Genomic DNA, 21,236 nt, shown 5'->3' with positions numbered 1-21,236 from the left:
AGCAGGCTGCCAAGCAAGGGGCAATCAGATGCCTGAACTGGCCTGCAGGTTGCCCATCGCAGACCTGGCCCAGTATGGTCTGCCCTGACTGGCCTCAGCTCTCAGAGAATGCAGCCTTTGCCAGCCCTGCTACCAAAGATCCCTTGAATGACAGATGCCGGAGACTGACCCCAGGAATGCTGCAGCTGCCGTACTGCCTTCTGCTCTGTGACCCAGACAGTTTCAGTGCTTGCACCAAGGGAGGCTCATAGTCCAGTGGTGGAGCACATGCATTGCATGCAAATGGTCATTCGCTGGGAACTCCAGTACAGAAAAAGATCTCTGTGAAGCAAGGTAGCCAAGAGAAAGGGTAGCCAAGGAAAAGGTGACTGAAGGCAGGGCAGATGAAGGAAGTTGGATGCAGTAGACCTTAGACATTGAAGTAGGGGCTTGAAAGAGCATTGATGAGCGGAGAGGCTAAGGTGAAGAAAGGGGTCATCTGTAGTGTGTGTGTGTGTGAGGGGGGGCACAGAGTCCAGGGAGAGATGACTCTGTGCGCTGGCTGGTTGCAAGAAGGGAGCGTGCAAGGAAGTAGCTTTGGAGACTAGAGGCTTGTGGAGGAGGAACTGTGGACAGTGTGGCCAAAGAGAGAATGGAGGGGGAGGTCTGAACTCCACATATTAATTTAGACTGTCAGAATTTTGGCTGTTTCTCGTTGCTCCCGTCTTCCTTGCATTGGCTTCATTTACCCCTGAGAATAGGATCCTGATGGCTTCTTTCATGCCATTTTTGCTGGGTATAATAAGATGAATTCTTCCCCAAAGCCACCCACAAACATAAATGCCATGCAGTGTATTACTGCAGTAGTTCACCTGGCATTTACTCGTGGGCAACATCTCATAGGAGGAGCAGCAATGATGATTATATGCAAGGGTGGGAAGAAAGTGACATTCAGTGTAAGGTCATTATGTGAGATCTCCTGACCCGTAAAAAGTGAAGTCAAAGCAACAACCACAACAAAATGTGATCTTCTTGATTGTGGAGCATCTTTGATCTTTTCTGTCCTCTGACTCGAGCATTTGTCTCAACCAATTGCTTGGTATACTTTTAAATTGCAGGAAGGAAGATTTAGGCTAAATGTCAGGAAGAATTTATCTCCACAAAAGTAGCCAGGCAATGGGGGTGGGGGGAGGGATAATTCAGGGGACGGGGAATGCCTGTGCGCCTATATGACATCTTTATAATGGTGGGGTATATGGATGGATATATGCCAATTACAACGGGGAAATCATTTCTGAGATTTGGTGCAAATATTATGGGAGTGATTCTATTGTGGGAATAAATTATGGTTATTCATAGAAGAGCTTCTTGGAAGTGCATTTGTTGAAAGCCCTGGCAGGTGGTAGAGTGGGGGCCAGGAGTTTTTGATCAGCATTCAGAAGTGATGAAACTGCAACATTCAACTAAAATTGCAGTCTTTTGTTCAGGTGACAAGTCTAATACAAAATAAAGCACAGGTAGAAGACTTTTTTTAAAGCTATTTTACTGATTTAAAAGTTTGATGTCTACCTCACGTCTTATGTATTCTTCGCCAGTTGTTGCTTGGGAGTGGTGCTACGTCCACCTCTCTTTCCACCGTCAAAAGCCTTCTCAAAACCCATTTTGTTCTCTGGCTTAACCTCTTAGTCCACATCTACAACTGAAATGAGGCATGCAACATCTGCCCTGTTGATGCTACAGATCTGGGAATAATCCACATATGGACGCTGAGGTGGGCAGGGCTTGTGCCCACTAGCATCGCCTCCATGCCCACGTCCACACCTGTGCACAAAGCTCACAGATCCTAAAGCATCCCTACACCCTGTTTTCTGTGATGAGGTTCATCCTAGGAATACATGAAACAAGCAGTACCACCAAGCATGTGCAGAGAACATTTCTCTCCCCTTTGAGTAGAAGCCACCTGTCTCCACAGAACTGGGATCAAGGCACTGTGTTTCCAAGCAAGGGTGTGAGCCAGGCTGGAGTCTCAGCACTTCTCAGCTTAGGGATCATCAGATGCTTTCAGCTCTCAGGAAAAGCTGGTGCACTTTGGCTCTCAGAGCCATGAATGGGGAGGGGAGAACATGGACTTTGGTTTTGCTCAACAGCAGGTGCTAAGCCATACTGTTTGTGTCAAAAGCAGCACACCCATTTTCTTGGCGAAAGGCTATAAGACCACTAGGGATGGACAGGTGCCCCCCCCATCCGGGATCTCCAGCACCCACCCGGCCCCTACCCCCACTCGCACACCCCTGGACCTGCGCTTGAGCTCCGCCACTTGCCGAGCCTCCCACACTCACCCAGCACCTGTCCTCTAGCACCATGAGTGCCGTTTTGCAAAAAAACCCCACCGCGATCCAGAACATGAGCACATCTAGTACGCAAAATGGTGCCATGAATGGCCCATATACACAAGATCACAGGCATGACTGGGCCACTTATGCCTGTCTTAGTGCACATATGGTCCATTCACAGCACCACTTGTATACAACTTGATGTGCGCATGTTTGCAATTGCTATTTTGTTTTTGTTTTTTTTAGCAAAATGGTGATTGCGGCACTTGAGAACAGTCCCCAGGTGAATGTGGGCAGCTCAGCGAGCACAGGTGGAGGATCGAGTGGGGGCAGGGGCTTGGTGGACATGGCTTGGGGGCATGAGCGGGGGTGCCAGACTCCCAGACCACGTTGGTGCCTGCGCCATCCCTAAACACCACTCTTCCAGGGCAGTCCATAGTTGGAATGAGGTGCCTCTTTGAAAAGCTCAGCTGGCATTGGACAGATCTTTTCAGAGTGAGCTCATCGGGATATGGAGTAAAGCAACATCAGACCTTTAGTTCCCCTAGCTCATAACTGTCTGTTCCGTAGCAGCAATTCAGCATCAGGGATATTGCTACAGATGCACGATCTGAGCCTCCTGCTGCATGCCCTGGAAGGGGGTTGAGCTCTATTTGTTTATTCATTTCATTTATTTGAAATATTCCTTGGCTGCCTTTCAGAGCAGCAGCCCTCCCAAGGCAGCCTACAGCAATAGAACATATAAAACTGGTATGATAAAACACAATAAAAACAGTAAGGTTACAATAAAACCAGGAATAAAAAAAAATAAAAACAGCAATAAAAACCAACAACAAAAGCAATCATATTAGGAAAAAGCTAGAGTAAAATAATATATTTTCAAGGCCTTCTTAAAAGCCTGCAATGTTGGCGCATGGTGGACCCCCAATGGCAACTTATTCCAGAGGTGTGGGGCCACTGCAAAGAAGGCCCTCTCATGTGTGGTCACCCACCTAACTGCTCTCACAGGTGGGCAAATGAGAAAGGCCTCTCTTGCTGTTCAGGCAGCAGTGCAGGCAGGCTGATGCCAAGCAAATACTCCCGAATTCCTAAGGGTTCAAGTAGGGTTGTATGAGAAATTAGTTTCAGTTCCGTTTTGACTAGAATTTACCCGGTTTGCACCTCCCAGAACCGAATGCAGAGCTGAATGCATTCTGTGGTCGAAGTTCTTAAATTTACAAGCCTGTGATGCTATTTCTGGAAGAAGAAAAAAAAGTGTTCAAAAGATAAGTACATTTGGAAAATGCACATGAAAATAATGTACACAATTGATGCATACATTTGGAAAAATGAGCACAAAAATATGCATGACTATTAGTATGAAATGAAAAGAAGAAGCTTGCTGTCTGGTTTGGACAGGAGTCAGAACAAGCTTCGAGGTGGAATTTGGAGAACCTCAACAAACTCAGGGTTTTCAGACTTGCACATGCATAATTCCTAGTGAGTTCCCACAAAGTGCCCACTTCCCACTTCCCCTGCCTCAGGGCTCCACTGCAAGCTATGGGAGAGGGACAGAGGGAGAGGCAGCAACAGCTTTAGGTGGTCTCTGTGTCTGGTAGAGCATAATTCCTTTTGAGGACAAGGCCTCCATTGGCCTAAGAAACATGTGCAGAGGGTCATTGTCCTGCTGAGGATGCTGGGGTGTGTAGTGGCAGTCCAGTCCCTGGTAGAAAAGATACTCTATCCTAGACTGGAAGTGCCTGAGGCCCTCATGGCAGCCTCTACCTACCCATGTCCCCAGATATATTTTTGGGGAGCCTGGGGGGAGGTGCTTCCCATAGCCTTCTGGTTGGTCTCTATGGCAACGGAATGCTGGGCCTTGGTCCAGGGATGGAGGCGAAATTCGTTCAGTTCCAGTTTTAATGTATATTTACCTAATTTTGCACTTTTTAACAACTATGCAAAATGAAACCCCCTTATCTTTTGAAATTTGTACTTCTCCCAAATTTGTAATGGAGTTCTCCAGTAAAAATTTGCATACAAATAGGTATTATATCAAGGAATTTGCTTGAAAAATGTATATATTAGGAAAAATGCATACAAAATGTGTGCATTAGGAGTGATGCACACAAAAATGATTATAAATTTTAAGACCGGAGACTGGAGAAACTCTCAAAGTTTCAGACGAATTGAACATAGGATTGTAGAAATGAAAAATGAAGAGAAACCAAAGTGGAAAGATCCATACATCCCTATTTTGGTCTGATCCAGCATGGCTCTTCTTATGTTCTGATGGATGGCAAGGCAGTGGTGGTAGCAGCCCACGTGACCAGGGTGAGCGTGAGGCTACATGCTCCTCCCCATCTTGGCTTGCACGAATTTTGCTGGGAGTGCTCACCCTTCCTTGCACGTGCCCTGGACTGGATGCTTGGGATACCCCTAGATCTTTTCCGAGCCCTCCTGAGCAATGCCTTTAACAATGGTGCACACCCTAGTCATGCATAATGGCCACCTAAGAGCTGACAGCCTGTCATGGTTTTACAGTCTGCTCGTTCTGAGAATTTAAACAAAAGATGGGTGGAGGAAAAATAATTTTTCCCTACCAAAAAAAAGGGGAAGAAAAAAAGAATTCCCCCCTACAACTAGGGAGACGCGGGATTCCAAGGGGGGGGGGTGGAGTCTGGCGGACCATTCACCTGTACAGTGTGTACGGCCACCATTTATGTCACATGTCTTTTACATAAAACAATAAGCCTCATTTTTTACGCAAAATGGCAGCTCGCTGAGGAGTCGGGTGGCCACACGCCACTTGCCGGGCGCCCACAGATCATGTGCCAGCTCAACCAGGGAGCCGAGCAGGGTTAGCTGAGTGGTGGGGGTCCAGAGAGCGGTATGTGGGGTGGGCGCAGGGTGGTCTGCCCACCTCTACATACAAGTACATCACTTCTATAGCATATGTGCTACTCATACAGGTTAAAACTTGGCTGAAAATTAAATTCAAATTCTGTGGAGCATTGGTTAACATTGCCCTGTCATTGTTTCCCCGCTTCCCCCAAAGGATTGGAAATGGAGGGAGCTCTCTAGTGAAGTTAAGACATATGGAGGCCTCTTATTTTATTTAATGTTGATTGAATCTGTAGTCTAAGCATCCCCAATAAGTCATTAGGCAGCCTGTCCCATGGACAGCAATGGGGTTTTCAATATTAGCTGCATAGAGAGAAAATGGGATTGGTCTCTTTGTGCCAACTGCTTAATTTTATTGTCCTCATTAAAGTGCTTTGCGTTTGTAACAAGCACAATAATACATTTCAAGCAGTATATGCAATAAAAAGGGAATAATAATGAATAGTTAATTTTTGTAAATTAAGACCAAAATATCTTGAGTTAAAATTAAAAAGTTAAAGTTTCCTTCAGGGGATTCTGGGAGATTAATAAAACTATGATGGATGTGCTCTCATCCACTCATTCCTTGCAGGCAAGGAAACAACACATGGAATTTTCCCCACCTGCAAGGGCTTACCAGTTCAGTTCAATGGAGGAGACAAGTCCATACATGTGTGTGGAACTGCTCTCCCCTGCAGCAGGGAATGGGGAATCTCACATCGTCATGGGAGGCTTTAAGAAGGACACCAACAAGTCACAGTGTGTCCAGAGAAGAGCAAGCAGGATGGCGAGGGGTCTGGAAACCAAGTCCTATGAGGAACAGTAGAAAGAAGGGCTGGGTATGTTTAGCCTGGTAAAGAGAAGATTAAAGGGAGATGCGAGAGCAGAAGATGGAGAAGATGGAGCAGATTTGTTCCAGATTTGTTCCAGAGGGCAGAACTAGAACCAACAGGTAGAAATTACGTGGAAGCAGATTTCAGCTGAACGTTAGGAGAACATCCAAACAGTGAGGGCTGTTCAGCAGTAGAGCAGATTGTTTCAGGAGGTGTGGGGGGGAGTCCCCTTCACTGGAGGTATTCAAGCAGAGGCTGGATGAGCCGTCTGTCAGGGATGCTGTGGCTGCATCCTGCTGTGCAGAGCCTGCATTGACTTGGGGATTCGACGGGATGATCTCCAAGGTCTCTTCCAACTCTGTGATTCTACTTGTTATGCAGTAGTGGACAGAATATTTGGCCTGGACTGCAGAGGCCTGGATCATGCCCAGTGGCCAGGTGGTGGGGATACACAGCCTGAGATGCCCACCTAGTGGAGCCTGCTGGTGGGCCTCCCTGGGGCATCCGTCCATCCCTGGAAACAGGCAAGTGGGCAAAAGTGGTACCTGTCGCAGAATTCTGCAAATCTCCAGTGTCTATTACAGGATGGTGGTGGGTTTTTAGCCCTCGTGATTCCATAGAGCAGGGATGGGGAATGTGTGGCCCTCCAGATGTTTTGGGCTGCTCCCTATCCCCAGCCAGCATAGCCAATGGTGAGGGAGGATGGGAGGGGCAGGCCAAAAACATCTGGCAGGCCACAAACTCCCCATCCCTGCCACGGAGAAAGCGGCTCATGTATTGGCAGGAATGTCTGGAGTGATTTTCGCGTGCTGCTCCTCCTGTGCCCTCGTGCCAGAGTGGTCTCCCTCGGGCTGCCCATCTCGTTCACACAGCCAAAAGAAACCATGTCAATAAAGAGAGACAAATACCACTGCTGTGCATTAGTGCATGCATGCACATACATGCTCCCTTGCTTGAGTTCTTTGCTGATGAGTTTTATTCTGGTTGGTTTTGCAGCCCCACCCACAGTGAGGATCATCCATTCAGGCCTGGCCTGCAACATTGAGGAGGAGAGATACTCGGAGCGAGTGTACACCATCCGTGAAGGGGAGACGCTGGAGCTGACGTGCTTGGTGACGGGCCACCCTCGGCCACAGGTGAGCCTCCTGCTGTGATGCGTGTGGTCCACACCCTGACTTTCTTCTCCAAATGACCTCCTCATCCCTCTCCTTGCTGTGTACATAAGAAAATCGGCAGTGTTACAGGTGCAGGCAACTGCTGCCTGAGGTCATGATGGCCCAGGGTGTTCTTCTGGAGTCAGTGTACACATCAACTGTGCACCTCTTTGAAATGTATGCATTCTTCTCCTATTGATTAAAGACCATTTGTGCACATTTTTTCAAATGTATGCATTTTTCCATGTGCATTTTTCATATGTATGCATGCTTTCAAATGCATTTTTTGGTCTGCAAATCACATTGCAAGCTTGGAAGTATATGGACTTTGACCATGGATTGCTGATCTGATCTGGAAGGTGACGGGAAGGGACATGGCCTTGTAGGGAACCCCATAGGGCCAGATTGGGCTGCTGGGTCTGGGGTTCTGCACCCCTGATCTCATGGAATGTTGTCTACTCTGATGGGCAGAGGCACCCCAGGGTCTTAGGCAAGGCTCACTGAAGCATTTAGACAGTGTTCTCCTTCCAGGTGTGGTAGTGGGGTGGATGTCAGAGATGTTTCAAGTAGATTATACTGAAGTGAAGCTTCATTAAACCCTGTGATTTACTCCCGATTGATACCTACTGACTTCTCCGTCTGTTTCCCGTAGCTGAGGAAGTGCTGAGCTGCAATGAATCAGTGAGAGCTCAACCTTGAATATATTGGAGTAGAGCAGCCTTCCCCCACCAGATGTTTTGGACTGCAACTCCCATCATCCCTCATCATGGGGCATGTTGGCTTGGGTAGACGTCAGTCCAAATGCATCCAGAATGCAACAGATTGGGGAAATCTGACTTTGAAGTGAAGCCTTCTGAGTTTACTGGAACTTACTCCGAAGGAAGTGTGCATAGCAGTGGAATCCTGGAATGGAACATGGGGCTGAGTAAACCAAAGAAACAATAAAGGAATAAAGGAATGGGATAAATCAGCTCATTCCTTTTTCTCTTTAGCCCTATTTGGGCATTCTAATCCTTCCCCCCATCACAATTCACAACCACATGTGGGAGAGCGGGAAAAGCATGCTAATGACGACCCATCTGCCACTGTCCTTGTGGTTGTCCCCATCACCCTCCATGTGTTAATGGAGGCAGATCCTCAGCCTCATGGGCCAAATCCAGACCACCTCTGGTCTCAGTCTGGCTCTTCCAGGGTTCTCGAATGATTGGTTTGATTTGCACCCTGCCTTTCTACCAAAACTGGCACTGAAGGCAGGGCAAGTGTTCTTCAGATGGCCATGCCCACTTCCCCACATCACTGGGTAGTCCCCACTTTCCCCCCAACTGCCGATTGCTTGCTGGCTACCCAAGGCTCCAATGTTATTTCTCCTCTTTCTGAAAGGTTGAATTGCCTCTCCTGAGACTGAGTTGCTGACCAGAAGCACTTCAAGCTGGAATAGGCTGGCACTGGGGGAGGGGCATTTTGGCCCTTTCCTTTTTGACTTTGGCCCCTCCCGCCACTGGAGTGCTGCCCCCGAGAGCAAAGAATTTGGCTCTTGGCTGAAAGAGGTTGAGGACCTCCAATGGGTAGAGCGTGAGCAACTGCAACACGGAGTCTCCTACTCGTGTCAGCTCCCACACAATTTAGAATCAGAGATTGAATCACATGCGGGGCCAACGTAAGTAGAGCAGGCTTCCTTCCAGCACTTGCATGGTCCTTGACTGTAGATTGCGTTCGGGTCCGTGTTCAGTTTCAGGAGGAGTGAATTTGGTACATTTGGGTCAAAAACGAACTGAAACACATTTCTCTTACATCCTTGGTAGATGCACAGACTGTAGGCTGCGGCACCAATCCAACACTCAACCACAAGGAGTCCTGTGGCATGTCAAAGACTGACAAATTTGTCATGGCAAAATAGATCTAACACTGGCAGCATTATTATAATTGTTGTTATTTTAATTTGCATAGTTCTTTTCCTCATGGATGTGCCCCAGATGTTTCACAATGCAAGAACAGCAGCATTTATCAAAACTTCCTTGTGAGAATCATCGAATCATAGAATAGTAGGGTTGGAAGGGGCCTACAAGGCCATCGAGTCCAACCCCCTGCTCAATGCAGGAATCCAAGTCAGAGCATCCCTGTCCAGCCTCGTCTTGAACGCCACCAGTGTGGGAGAGCCCACCACCTCCCTAGGTCATTGGTTCCATTGTCGTATTGCTCTAACAGTCAGTTAGTCAGAAATTTATTTATTTATTTATTTATTTCATTTCTATACTGCCCAATAGCCGAAGCTCTCTGAAAGAGGTTGAAACAGCCTCGTCCCAACACATTTCAAAAGATAATATAGCAGTTCAATGAAACAGTTCATTTTGGTTATACTGACATTATCACATTTTTAATTCTTTGCCAAATAGGCAGTATCAATCACTAGAACACAACATAAGCCAGAGTCAGATATGATAAAACTCCAGTGCAGGCAGTTATTACTAAAAGAATATAATCAGCAGCAAATTCCTCAAAAGTGCCAAGTTTCATAAACTGCCAGTATCAAATGTGTTTGATGCAGAGGTATTTAGCATTAGCATAGGGATGGCACAGGCACCTGATTCCATCTGGGAATGCAGTTGAGCCACCCCTGTCCACACCCCCAAGTCCTACTCGCTGAGCCCCTGCCCCCATGCGGCCCCTGCCCCCACTCAGTGAATGGCCTGCACTCACCCTGGTGGCACCAGCGAGCTTTGCGGTCACCATTTTTTGAGAAATAAAATGGTGATTGCAAAAATGAAGATGCTGTTGTATGCGCAAAAATGCACATTTTGTGAACGTGCACAGTTGCATATGTGTGAAAATGCATATTTTGCACATACACAAATTTGTACATTCGCAAAACGCGCATTTTCATGCACAGGCAAATATGCAGATTTTGCGATCGCCATTTAATTTTTTTAAAGGGCGTCCACGGAGCTCAGTGAGGCTGCCAGGTGAGTGCGGGCTGTTTGCCCAGAGAACCCGGACAGGGGTAGGTTCGCACATCCCTAAATTAGCATTAGATGGAGCGCTAGACCAGGCATCACAAGCTTCCTCTGAATCCCATCCATCTGAGAAAGAAGGCAGGAAGGAGAAGAGCTGCCTGCATGTTCCCAGCCTCTTGGCAGCTTCTGCAGCTAGCAGTTACATGTGATTCTGTTCCATTCCATTTCTGCATAACTCTGTGGGCTCTAAAACACATAAAATATAGGGATGGCGGAGAATTCCGCTATGGATTCCAGTGAGGCCGGATTCTAAAGAATCCGGCCCCCCAGAATTCCGTGGCGGAATGGCCTCCTGCCCCCCAACCCCCCCGCGGAATCCCCCCAGGACGGCAGATGCGGTCATGACCTGGGGCAGATGCGGTGGTGGTGGCTCCGGCGGCAGCGGCGGCGGCTGGTCTTCTGGCCAGCCGCGGCATGGCTGCTGTCGCCGCCATTGCCGTCTTTGGACAGTGATAGGCTACGTAAGAATTTACGTAGCCTATCACGGCTAATGTAAAAAAAAAAAAAAACACCAAAAAAACACTCAGTTTACGCAAATGGTGGCGGCTACGGCGGCTGCCATTTGCGTTCCCTATTTTTAGCCGACTTATCTTACGTAAATATTCACATAAGATAAATCGGCGAAAAATAGGGAATGCAAATGGCGGCCGCCGTTTGCGTACACTACGTTTTTTTTTTTTACGTTAGCCGTGATAGGCAACGTAAATTCTTACGTAGCCTATCATGGCTGTCTAGCTGGATGCAAATGGCGGCTGCTACGGTGGCCGCCATTTGCGTCTGCACCAGGCCTTCCGCGGCCAGAAATCCGGCTGCGGACGGCCCTGGCCAGCTGCTCTGTGGCCTGGCCGTGGAGCGGAGCTGGCCATCGAGGATTCTGGGGGGAGGACCGGATCACCTCCCCCCCCCCGTCGAGGATTCCCCGGGGAGGGACGGAGCAAAGGTAAGTGAGTTTTGTACATCCCTAATAAAACCTGGATTGTTGTGAACCTCCCAGAGAGCTTCGGCTAAGTTTGGGCACTATAGAAATGAGATAAATAAATAAATAAATTTATTTTCTGGGGCTGTGCCCCCCCCCACCTTTGGTTTGGATGCTGATTTGGACCTTCTGAATTTGCTCTGCTTCACTTCAGACTGATTCAGAACCAACCCGACGTGCTTCAGATTTCAATCCAAAGCAAGATTCGGAAATCTGAATTATTTGGATTTCATGTTTTCCCATTGAGTTTCAAGAAACTCAAACCAAAGGTAAATAAAAAGGGATAGAAGTTGGGTGTTAGAGGTGTTTAGGAGGAGGTCACTATCCCTAATCTTTGGTGTAGATTTTTTGGAAGTGCAAATAACCCCCCTCCCCTAGTACTTTCCTATTCAGCTTCACAATGGATGACCTCTTTTGGCTGGATGGAATACATGTTACCTGGGAAAACAGTAATGGCAGAGGAGGGGCAGAGACCCCAAAGATGCCTCATATTGGGCTTGCTTTGCCCCACAGTATTTGGCCACACACCGTTTGGTTGGGCACAACACAAGCAGACACACACACAGCACACACATGAGCAAAAGAAAAGCAGAAAACAGAAAGAAAAACTACCTGCAAGGAAAGGGAGGGGGAGGACTAACACTACACTATCTATAAAGTCTAACAGAAGAGAAAAGGGGTTGTTGTGTTTTTGTTTTTTTAGGATAAAGATGAAGAGTTGAAAAATGGGAAGGGAAGGAATACAGGACTTGAGAAAGGCGGGCGGGGGACAGGGGGCAAAGAACAAGGCAAGGGAAGTGTGTGTATACATACATACATACATACACACACACACACACATACACATGTGTGTGTGTATGTGTGTGTGTGTAAATAAAAGAATCCAGGAAAGAAAGAAAGAAAGAAAGAAAGAAAGAAAGAAAGGGAAAACTAATAAGAATTGTTGAATTGAGAAAGGCTGGGTGGGAAGGAATAATAATGTCAAATGAAGCTGCAGTAACACACACAGCATAGAAATCTCTCCTCCTAGCTAGCGACCGACTCTCTCACAGAGAAATGAAAGCAGAAAGATCTCCTGTTATATACAGAATCCGCCCCCCCCCCCAGTGTCGCTGACTGGAGACTGCTGGGCGAAGTTCAGCCCTCATCTGGCGACTAGAGCCGCCATTCGCCAAGGCTGACCATTTCCCCATCCTCCATCCTCCTCTACCCCTCCTTGATCTTTTGCAAGTTGATACATTCAGCAGACAGGCTGTCCGGGCTTCAGAATCATTCCGAGGCGGTACAAGGTGCTTCAGGGCGACCCACTTCGCTTCTGACCGCTTAGGAAAGTTCCTGACCTGCTTCAGAGGTGGACCGAGGCAGCACAAAGCGACCTGATTCACTTTGGGATTCAGACTCCGCTCTGAACGGATGTGCATAGCCTTAACATTTTCTCCCAAAATGCATAGTTAAATATGTCTCCCCCCGCACCCCAGATGCATATTTTGCTACATTTAAGCTGCTGAGAACTGCACCCGCAACTTTTGAGAAATGCAAAATCCATTAGGAACCTACGCTCTGATCCACACAGTAGACTACGTGGTTTAGGATCCATGTGTTTCATGTAGGAATTCTCAAACATTAAAGTCCTCAAGCATCTGTAGCTCTTTGATTTCCAGACCTCTTCAGGTGCACCAAATGAGGCAATGTAGGTACCAGGAAGTCTTTTATGTGGTGTAGGAAGGGGCTCCCTTACGCAGTCAAAGAGACTGTATTGGCCCCTATATCAGCTCTTGGGCAAAACAAGTATATTGTGTCTCCAATGTGCTGCATGCTGTGTTTTCTCTGCTCAAATCCCTATTTATTTTTAATCTTGGACCCTGGAAAGAAAATTGATTTCAGTTCATTTTACCAGTTTATGGATTTCTCTCCTGCTCCTCCTCAGACTTTGATCATCTCTGCCTCTCTACTTTCCTCTCCCTCTCTCTCTCTCTGTCTCTCCCTCTCTGTCTCTCCCTCACTCTCTCTCTCTTCTCACAACTCTCAGTAAAAGAAGGGGAAATGCTAACTTTTCTGGAGATGAAAAAGAGTTTTGTAAAAGAGCTGCTGATGAGGAAAACCAGCTGGTGTAGGAGAGTGCTAAGGCGAGTGAGCTTCAAATCGTGATGCCTCTCACCTCCGCCATCAATTTGCTGGCCTTAGCCAAACCTCGCTCTTGGGCTCTGCTCCTTTCCCTGCAATATGGGTGCAATAATACTGCCTTCTACTTTGCAGGGCTGTTGTAAGGGTTACAAGAATATATGTAGACGGATGATAGACAGACAGACAGACAGATGAGAGAGAGAGAGATTATTATCATAGATCAGCACATAAAATGTACAATATTCACATGCAACATAGATAATTATACATAGATAATTATACAGAAACTCAACAAGACAAACATGACACCCGAGTGAAAGCCAGTTGAAATAGTACTATTTTACTAGTACATAGAATATATGTAAAGAACATTCGATGTTCTAAAAACAAACCAACCCCCAAACACATAGAGTAGGATCCAGAGCGTTGGCAAAGCTGCATGCAGTCATGAACTATGTTGTTGTAATTGCTGAAATGCTACCCTGTATAGTGTTGGTGTCATGGCTAGAGTGTTGGACATAGGCCTGGGACCCCTGGGTTCAGATTCCCCACTCAGCCCATGAAGGCTGTGGGCAACTCATTCACCAGTCTAGCCTATCATGCAGAGTTGTTTTATGGCTCCATGGATACTATCCTGAGAATCCATGGACAGAATGTGCTTAACCCAGTCCATGTCCGTTTCTCATGTGTCATTCGTTCACAGTCAAGTTCTTTCTGTCCTGTTCCCATCTGGATGTTTTTAAAAGGAACACTCCTAAAAAAAACCCCACATGGTTTTAGCAATGTTTTGTTTGTATAAAATAAGCACAAAGTGGTCTTAAAAACACAATGTGGCAGCAGAAATATACAGAGGATTGAAAGACGTGAGGTGATAAAAAAAGATCTTTGCTGGTGCTGAAAAGACAATAATGTAGGCACCAGGCAGACCTCTGTGGGGGGTTATTCCGTAATGGGGAGGGTACTAGTGAAAAGGCCCACTTCTGAGGGGGACGCTGCTGTGCCTTGGCATGCAAGGCCACGTGGAGCAGGGCTTCCAGGGATGATCTTGGGTAGGGATACATTGGAAGGGTCGCTCCTTCTGAGACTGTTCCTGTGGAAGGTTTTGCAGGTTGATACCAGCTAGAAAGTGTGGTGCCTGCTATAAGGGTTGGAAACGTTCCTGAAAGTAGTCCAGGAAGTCACAGCAGCCCCAGTGGTTGGGGGGGGGGGGTTAAAGAAAACAATTACTGCCTTGTTTTTTAAAAAACTATATACAAGCAGAATTGTTTAGATTTAATTTATCTTTCAAGTATAAGAGAAGTTCATTCTCAAGTATTCTACAACCCTGAACACACCCACACACACACCGTTTTTCATTGCTGGGAATTTGCCAGGCTGTGGAGATAATGAAGGGCTTTGAATCAAAGGCCCTTGCATAACGGCACCACAGAGGTGTCCACTGGAACTTGTTTAACAGAGGCACCAAGACTGGATTAATGCCTGTGTACTTTTTGGGGTGGGTGGGGGATTGTTTCCATGACAACTAATGGACCACTTAATGGATGAAATTATCAGCATCTTCCCTGGCGTCATGCACCATGGTGCTGCAAAACAGAAATTCAAGTAATTTACCAAAGTGTTCAATATGACTAATAGTTAATAACCAAAACCCATTTAGGATCCATGGAAAAAGAGGAGCTGGGTTTGGGAGCAAAGGTTGTTCAGATTACCAATCAGCTTTAATCAGAATGAGCTGCATGATTATGTTTGTGGTAGAGGAGTGAAGTGACCCCCTGATCCGACTTGGACCCCAATTTGGTTCTTTCTGGAAATGGCTTGATTTTGCTTGGACCAGTTTGAAGGCCATCCACTTCAACTCCGGAACCGAACCCCAGCCGAGATTTGGAAATTGCACCTGCCAAATGTCATAAAAATAGGTGGGGAGGTAGTTTTCTAATTAGCACTGTATGAGAAATTTGTTTCAGTTCATTTTTGATCTGGATTTACCCAATTCGCACCTACCACACCGAACATGGACTCAAATGCAATGTGCAGTCAAAGCCCATGTATTTCGAGCTAGCAGTGTGAGTTTTGGATCCTGCCCCAATGCATTTGACGTCATCCATAAATTTGAAAAAATATGCATGAACATGCTTTAATCAATGGGGGTGTGTACATTTCAAAGATGTGCACATGAAAATACTCATGAATTTTTGTGCAAAAATACAAAAATCAGCACTCACAACCTGATATGGACATGAGACACAAGGAGCTTCAAGGTGGAATTTAGAGAACTCCAATGAAGTCGAGTTTTGCTGACTCACACATCCCTAATTTTTCTGCCACTCACACACACACACACACTTAAATGACTGATTATAATGTTGTTATTTCTTGGCAGAATTGGTTGACGTTTGCTGGGATAGTTGCTCCTTCTGAAGGGATCAAGCCTGCTAAATTTCAGATGAATTGGTGCAGGGGTTTCCCTGCAGAGCAATGTTGCTATTTTGAGGCTATCCCAAAGAGCTTATCCCCCTATATTCCTTGTGAGCCATTGTTCTGAAAATGATGGACAGCCTAGAGGGGGCTCTGTATAAGAAACCTGAAAAGTTTCAGAAGGGCAGTGCAGCAGTTCATGTACAAGGGGAGTTCTTGAAAAAAAAAAATTGGTGGGGGAGGGGTGATTTGCATCCTCCCCCCCCCAATACTGTTTTTGAGGCAATTTGTATGAAAACAGCACATACGCTAGAGGTTTACTGAGGCAAGACACCTGAAAACAACCAAAAGGAAAGGTGCAGGGGCTATGGAGTTGTGCTGATGTAAAAACCAGTTGCAGGCTTTGTTCATGGTGAAACACAACCCATGCGCACAAGCACCCCTCCAGCGTCCCTGTAACTGCCCACTGAGTTCCCAATCACAGAGAGGCTTCTACTCCCATTCAAACCCAGGGAGGGGGCTGTTGCGCTCATGCCCTGCTTGAGTGTTCCTGGCTGACAGCTGGTTGGCCACTGTGTGAACAGAATGCTGGACTGGATGGACCCTGGGTCTGATCCAGTAGGGCTCTTCTTATGTTCCTAAGCCCCCTTCAGAACTCCTCACTCAAGAGGATCGAGGACTGAGAGGGCAGGGATGAGAATGTTGGGGGTGGGGCGTGTGTGCACGCCCTCACCCCCCCCCCCCACTACCCTTTTAGCCCTTGTGTGAGCAGGCTGAATGTCTGCATAGGACTATTATTGAACTTGACTTGATGGTCTTGGATTCTATGGATCTGCCTTTCCTGTTCCAAGTTTTGCTAATGTTCAGCTTTTCCCCATTGATTATGATCAGCCCAAGACCATCTGCCATTTTCCTTTGTTGTCTTTCGCCCCTTCACGTGCTTGTGTGTGCGTGTGTTGAAGAAGGAACTTACTCACTGGGAGGTGCCTGTTACTCTAGCTTTGTAACCCAGCCAGAGGAATGTCAGAGATGCCGAGTTGGGAAGTGAGGGGGGTGGGGGAAATAAACTAAATGACAGCCTGGCGCACACTTGATTCATGTGATTTATTTATTTATTTTCACATGCACTGCACTGCCATTGCCTGCAGTTGTGATTACTGCATTACAAGTTGATTAGCAGCTATTACTGCCACAGTAGGGAAAGTGAGAGTCATCAGCATTAGCGGAGAGTGAAATTCCATAACAAGTCAGAGTGGCTGCTGGGCCTTGGGCGGGGAAAGCGCTGACGTCAGCAAGGGTCTGCTTGCAGTGCTCAGCGATAGCCCCCAGAACTTGGGCTTTGTCTCCAGAAACAGCAGGACAGATCACATGGCAAAACTGCGCCACTACAGACTACGAATGGGACCGTTTGCATGTGTAATGCTCTCACATTGGGAAAAATCCCCATCTATTTTAAAAACAAATGGAAAAAACAACAACAACCCTATAATGCGAGGAGAAAGGCTAAGAAATGAACGTTTTCCCTTCACATCTAATTTTCTATAGGTAGGAAGTGTTTTCTTTTAAATGCTTGTAGCCATAAAACCTATCCTTTGCCCGCCTGCACTCTGAAGTGGCATAGTCAAAGCATATTTTCACCATGATGCCCTGTTTCTGGAGTCCTTGCCTATATTTCAGTGTGCTTATAATTTTTCAGACCCACCAACTCTCTGCCTTGGAACAGGTGTTGAGGACTGATTCCCCATGTCACCTGCCCCGCTTAGCAAACTGATTCAGCGGTTGTTTTTGTTGATTATAAAATGTTTGCTCACTGGCAACACACACACACACACACAAAACTTAAAAGAATTCCAGGAGGGGAAGAAACAGCTAATTCGTTTAACAAATTTCCTCTGCAAAGCTCAATATAAAACACTGCATATATTTCCCCATTTTTGAGTCCCAGCTTGTATATTGCTATTATATTAGTTTATACCAGAAATTGATTTGCTCCTCTCATTTCCTTGTTCCACTTATAATCGGACCTTATTTTGATGCTTTAAAAGGTCCCTTCTTTTATTCCCCAAACCTACCACTCAATCCAAAGGCAATTTATTATTTTGTGCCAAACCCAATTGACAGCCATTTCCCTTGGACTCGGTCCATCATAATCGCATTATTCCTTCATTAGCAGGGCATGTAATAAAAATGAAATCTATAAAAGGCAGCCTCCCTAATGGCATTTGAAGAGTAACGGCACACAAACCTTGTTAGCACAGTCTGCATTGCTAAGCAAAGAGTCAGGTGTAATTAACTACATGTGGAACAATGCAATCACAGAGCTCAGATGTATCAGTGTTTGAAATAGGTTGACTGTCAGAAAAGCAAGGTGTCCAGCATGCCATTCTCAAACAGTGGCCATGTTCACAGGTAACAATAAGCCAGAATTCCAAAGAATGCTAGTTTGTCATTCACGAGTGGCATGTAGTGCAACTAATCAGGAAGCAAAACCTTTGTGTCACATCCAACCCAGACTCCTGGTTTGCTGCTTCTGTAAGAAGCCAGAATCTGAAGCCAGGATTTACAGCTGGCTTTCGATTACTGGCTTGTTCGGAAGAGAGAAGGCAAGCATCCCAGTTCACATACAGTGCTGTGTTTTTGTCTCTTGGTTAGTTTCTGGTTACTTTGGCCATCCCCAATGACCAGAGGAGCCAATTGGGTAGGATAAGCCCTTATTGTTACATGCAAAAATGGGTCAGTGGAAATCCAAGATAGGCCCGTGGGCCAAGTCCCAGCCTCCTGTCTTGTACCTGCAACTCTGAGGTCAGATTTAAGAATGTTCCAGTCCCAGCTGGTAAACGTTTTCCTGGGTTGTACAATATGCTCCACCTGCTCCACTCAACTGGGTGCTGATTTCGGATACCTCCTGAGATAAATCTCTGTCCACATGTTGCCTGTCGGGAAGATTTTTGGAGATGTCGTCAATCTTTAACCTGCTGCCCCCCCCCTTCTATATACAGTCAGGGCCAGAAATATCGGAACAAGGATAAGTGTTTTGGCAGTTGGCCTCTGTATACCACCACACTGAAGTTGAAAGGAAACACACCCAGATGGGAGTGAAGTCAGGACTTTCAGCTGTAATTCAAGGGGTCTGACAAAAGTGGGGCACTAACCATTCAGGAAGGACAGCCAGTGGCATACACACAAGGATTGCCTTTAATACCGGGATAAAAATGCTTTGCAGTCAATGACTGCCTGAAGTCTGGAACCCATGGACATGACCCAATGCTGAGTTTCCTCCCTCGAGATGCTTTGCCAGGCCTTTACTGCAGCTGCCTTCAGCTGCTGCTTGTTTGTGGGTCTTTCTGCCTTCAGTCTTGGCTTCAATAAGTGAAAAGCATGCTCTATTGGGTTGAGATCAGGTGACTGACTTGGCCATTGAAGAACATCCCACTTCTTTGCCTGGAGAAACTCTTGGGTAGCTTTTGCTGTATGTTTTGGGTCATTATCCATCTGCAATATGAAGCAGCGTCTTATCAGTTTGGCGGCATTCGGCTGAATCTGAGCAGAAAGTATAGCCCTATACACTTCAGAATTCATCCTGCTGCTTTTATCAGCAGTCAGGTCATCAATAAACACCAGTGAGCCGGTTCCATTGGCAGCCATACATGCCCATGCCATAACACTGCCTCCACCATGTTTGACAGATGATGTGGTATGCTTTGGATCATGAGACATTCCTTTCCTTCTCCATACTTTTCTCTTCCCATCATTCTGGTACAAGTTAATCTTCGTTTCATCAGTCCAAAGAATCTTATTCCAGAACTGGGCAGGCGTTTTTAGGTGTTTGCTGGCAAAGGCTAATCTGGCCTGTCTGTACTTGAGCGTTACCAGTGGTTTGCACCTTGTTGTGAAGCCTCTGTATTTACATTCATAAAGCCACCTCTTGACTGTAGATGTTGACAATGACATGCCTACCTCCGCAAGAGCGTTCTTGACCTGGCTAGATGTTGTGAAAGGGTTCCTCACCATGAAAAAGGGTTCTTCACCATGAGCAGCATTCTGCGGTCATCCACTTTAGTTGTCTTCCGTGGTCTGCCAGGCCTTTTGCTGTTGCTGAGCTTGCCAGTTAAGTCCTTCTTTTTCAGGATGTTCCAAACTGATGTGTTGCCCACTCCCACTGTTTTTGCTATCTCTCTGATGGGTTTATGTTGTTTCCTCAGCCTAACGATGGCCTCCTTCACTCGCATGGACACCTCTTTGGACCTCATGTTGGGAGTTCCAGTGAACAGCTACCAAATGCAAATGTAACACTCAGAACCACCCCCAGGCCTTTTTATCTGCTTGATTGGTCATAGGGCACCCAGAAAACAGGCCGCACCTGGCCATGCAGCTGCTTGTCAGCCATTCGTTCCATTACTTATCAGCCCCCAATGATGGGTGCGTGTGTATGCCACTGGCTGTCCTTCCTGAATGGTTAGTGCCCCACTTTTGTCAAACCCCTTGAATTGCAGCTGAAAGTCCTGACTTCGCTCCCATCTGGGTGTGTTTCCTTTCAGCTTCAAGTGGTGGTGTACAGAGGCCAACTGCCAAAACAGTTATCCTTGTTCCAGTATTTCTGGCCCTGACTGTACATGCTCTAATTTCACTTCAGTAAATGTTGCTGGATGTTTTTGAGCTGCAACTGTTCTGTAATAAGTACAGCTAGATCCATTGTGAAATTAAACATGCTTACATTTTAGAAGATATAGAAAGGGGGCTGAAAAGCAGAGTATAAATTGTAAAACACCCCCCCACACCACCACTGTTGTTTCAGAGTTGGTGTACTGCACCCCACAGACACACACACACTGTCTTCCAAACAAACCTAAGTTTTATTTAAGCAGTGGCCTCTCTCCTCAGGCCAGAAGCAGTGAGTGTTGCCCTCAACCACTTCCTGGTTCCTCCCAGGAAGCACAACCCACTCAGGCCAGTTCCAATACTTCTTTCATATCAGATTTGTTTGTCAAGAACAAATCCTGCCAGACGAATCTGATCTCATTCTTTGATCACGGAACCTCCCTTGTGGACCATGGGAATGCTGTGGACATCATATACCTTGACTTCAGCAAAGCTTTTGACAAAGTGCCCCATGATCTCTTGATGAGCAAACTAGCTCAAAGTGGGCTAGATGAAACAACGATCCGGTGGAGCCACAGCTGGCTACAGAATCATAGAATCATAGAATAGTAGGGTTGGAAGGGGCCTACAAGGCCATCGAGTCCAACCCCCTGCTCAATGCAGGAATCCAAGTCAGAGCATCCCTGACAAATGGCTGTCCAGCCTCGTCTTGAAGGCCTCCAGTGTGGGAGAGCCCACCACCTCCCCAGGTCATTGGTTCCATTGTCGTATTGCTCTTACAGTCAGGAAGTTTTTCCTGATGTTCAGCCGGAATCTGGCTTCCTGTCACTTGAGCCCATTATTCCATGTCCTGCACTCTGGGATGATCAAGAAGAGATCCTGGCCTTCTTCTCTGTGACAACCTTTCAAGTACTTGAAGAGTGCTATCATATCTCCCCTCAGTCTTCTCT

General features: G+C 46.6%; 1 protein-coding gene across 3 annotated transcripts in view; it reads left to right on the top strand.

The window, feature by feature from the left end:
* The window catches only part of MDGA2 (MAM domain containing glycosylphosphatidylinositol anchor 2), a 682,071-nt gene that overhangs the window by 200,339 nt on the left and 460,496 nt on the right, over positions 1–21,236 (top strand). For all 3 annotated transcript variants that reach the window (XM_084833668.1, XM_084833657.1, XM_084833679.1), the window contains exon 2: positions 7,004–7,143. In XM_084833668.1, the coding sequence (XP_084689794.1) occupies positions 7,004–7,143 (140 nt within the window). The remainder of the gene's footprint in view (positions 1–7,003; positions 7,144–21,236) is intronic.

This window comes from Heloderma suspectum, chromosome 1 (assembly GCF_057233095.1).
Source record: "Heloderma suspectum isolate Gila_16-S chromosome 1, 16-S_ref, whole genome shotgun sequence".
Classification (NCBI taxonomy): domain Eukaryota; kingdom Metazoa; phylum Chordata; class Lepidosauria; order Squamata; family Helodermatidae; genus Heloderma; species Heloderma suspectum.
Note: the sequence above shows the minus strand (reverse complement) of the source record. Positions and strands in the feature narration are given on the sequence as shown.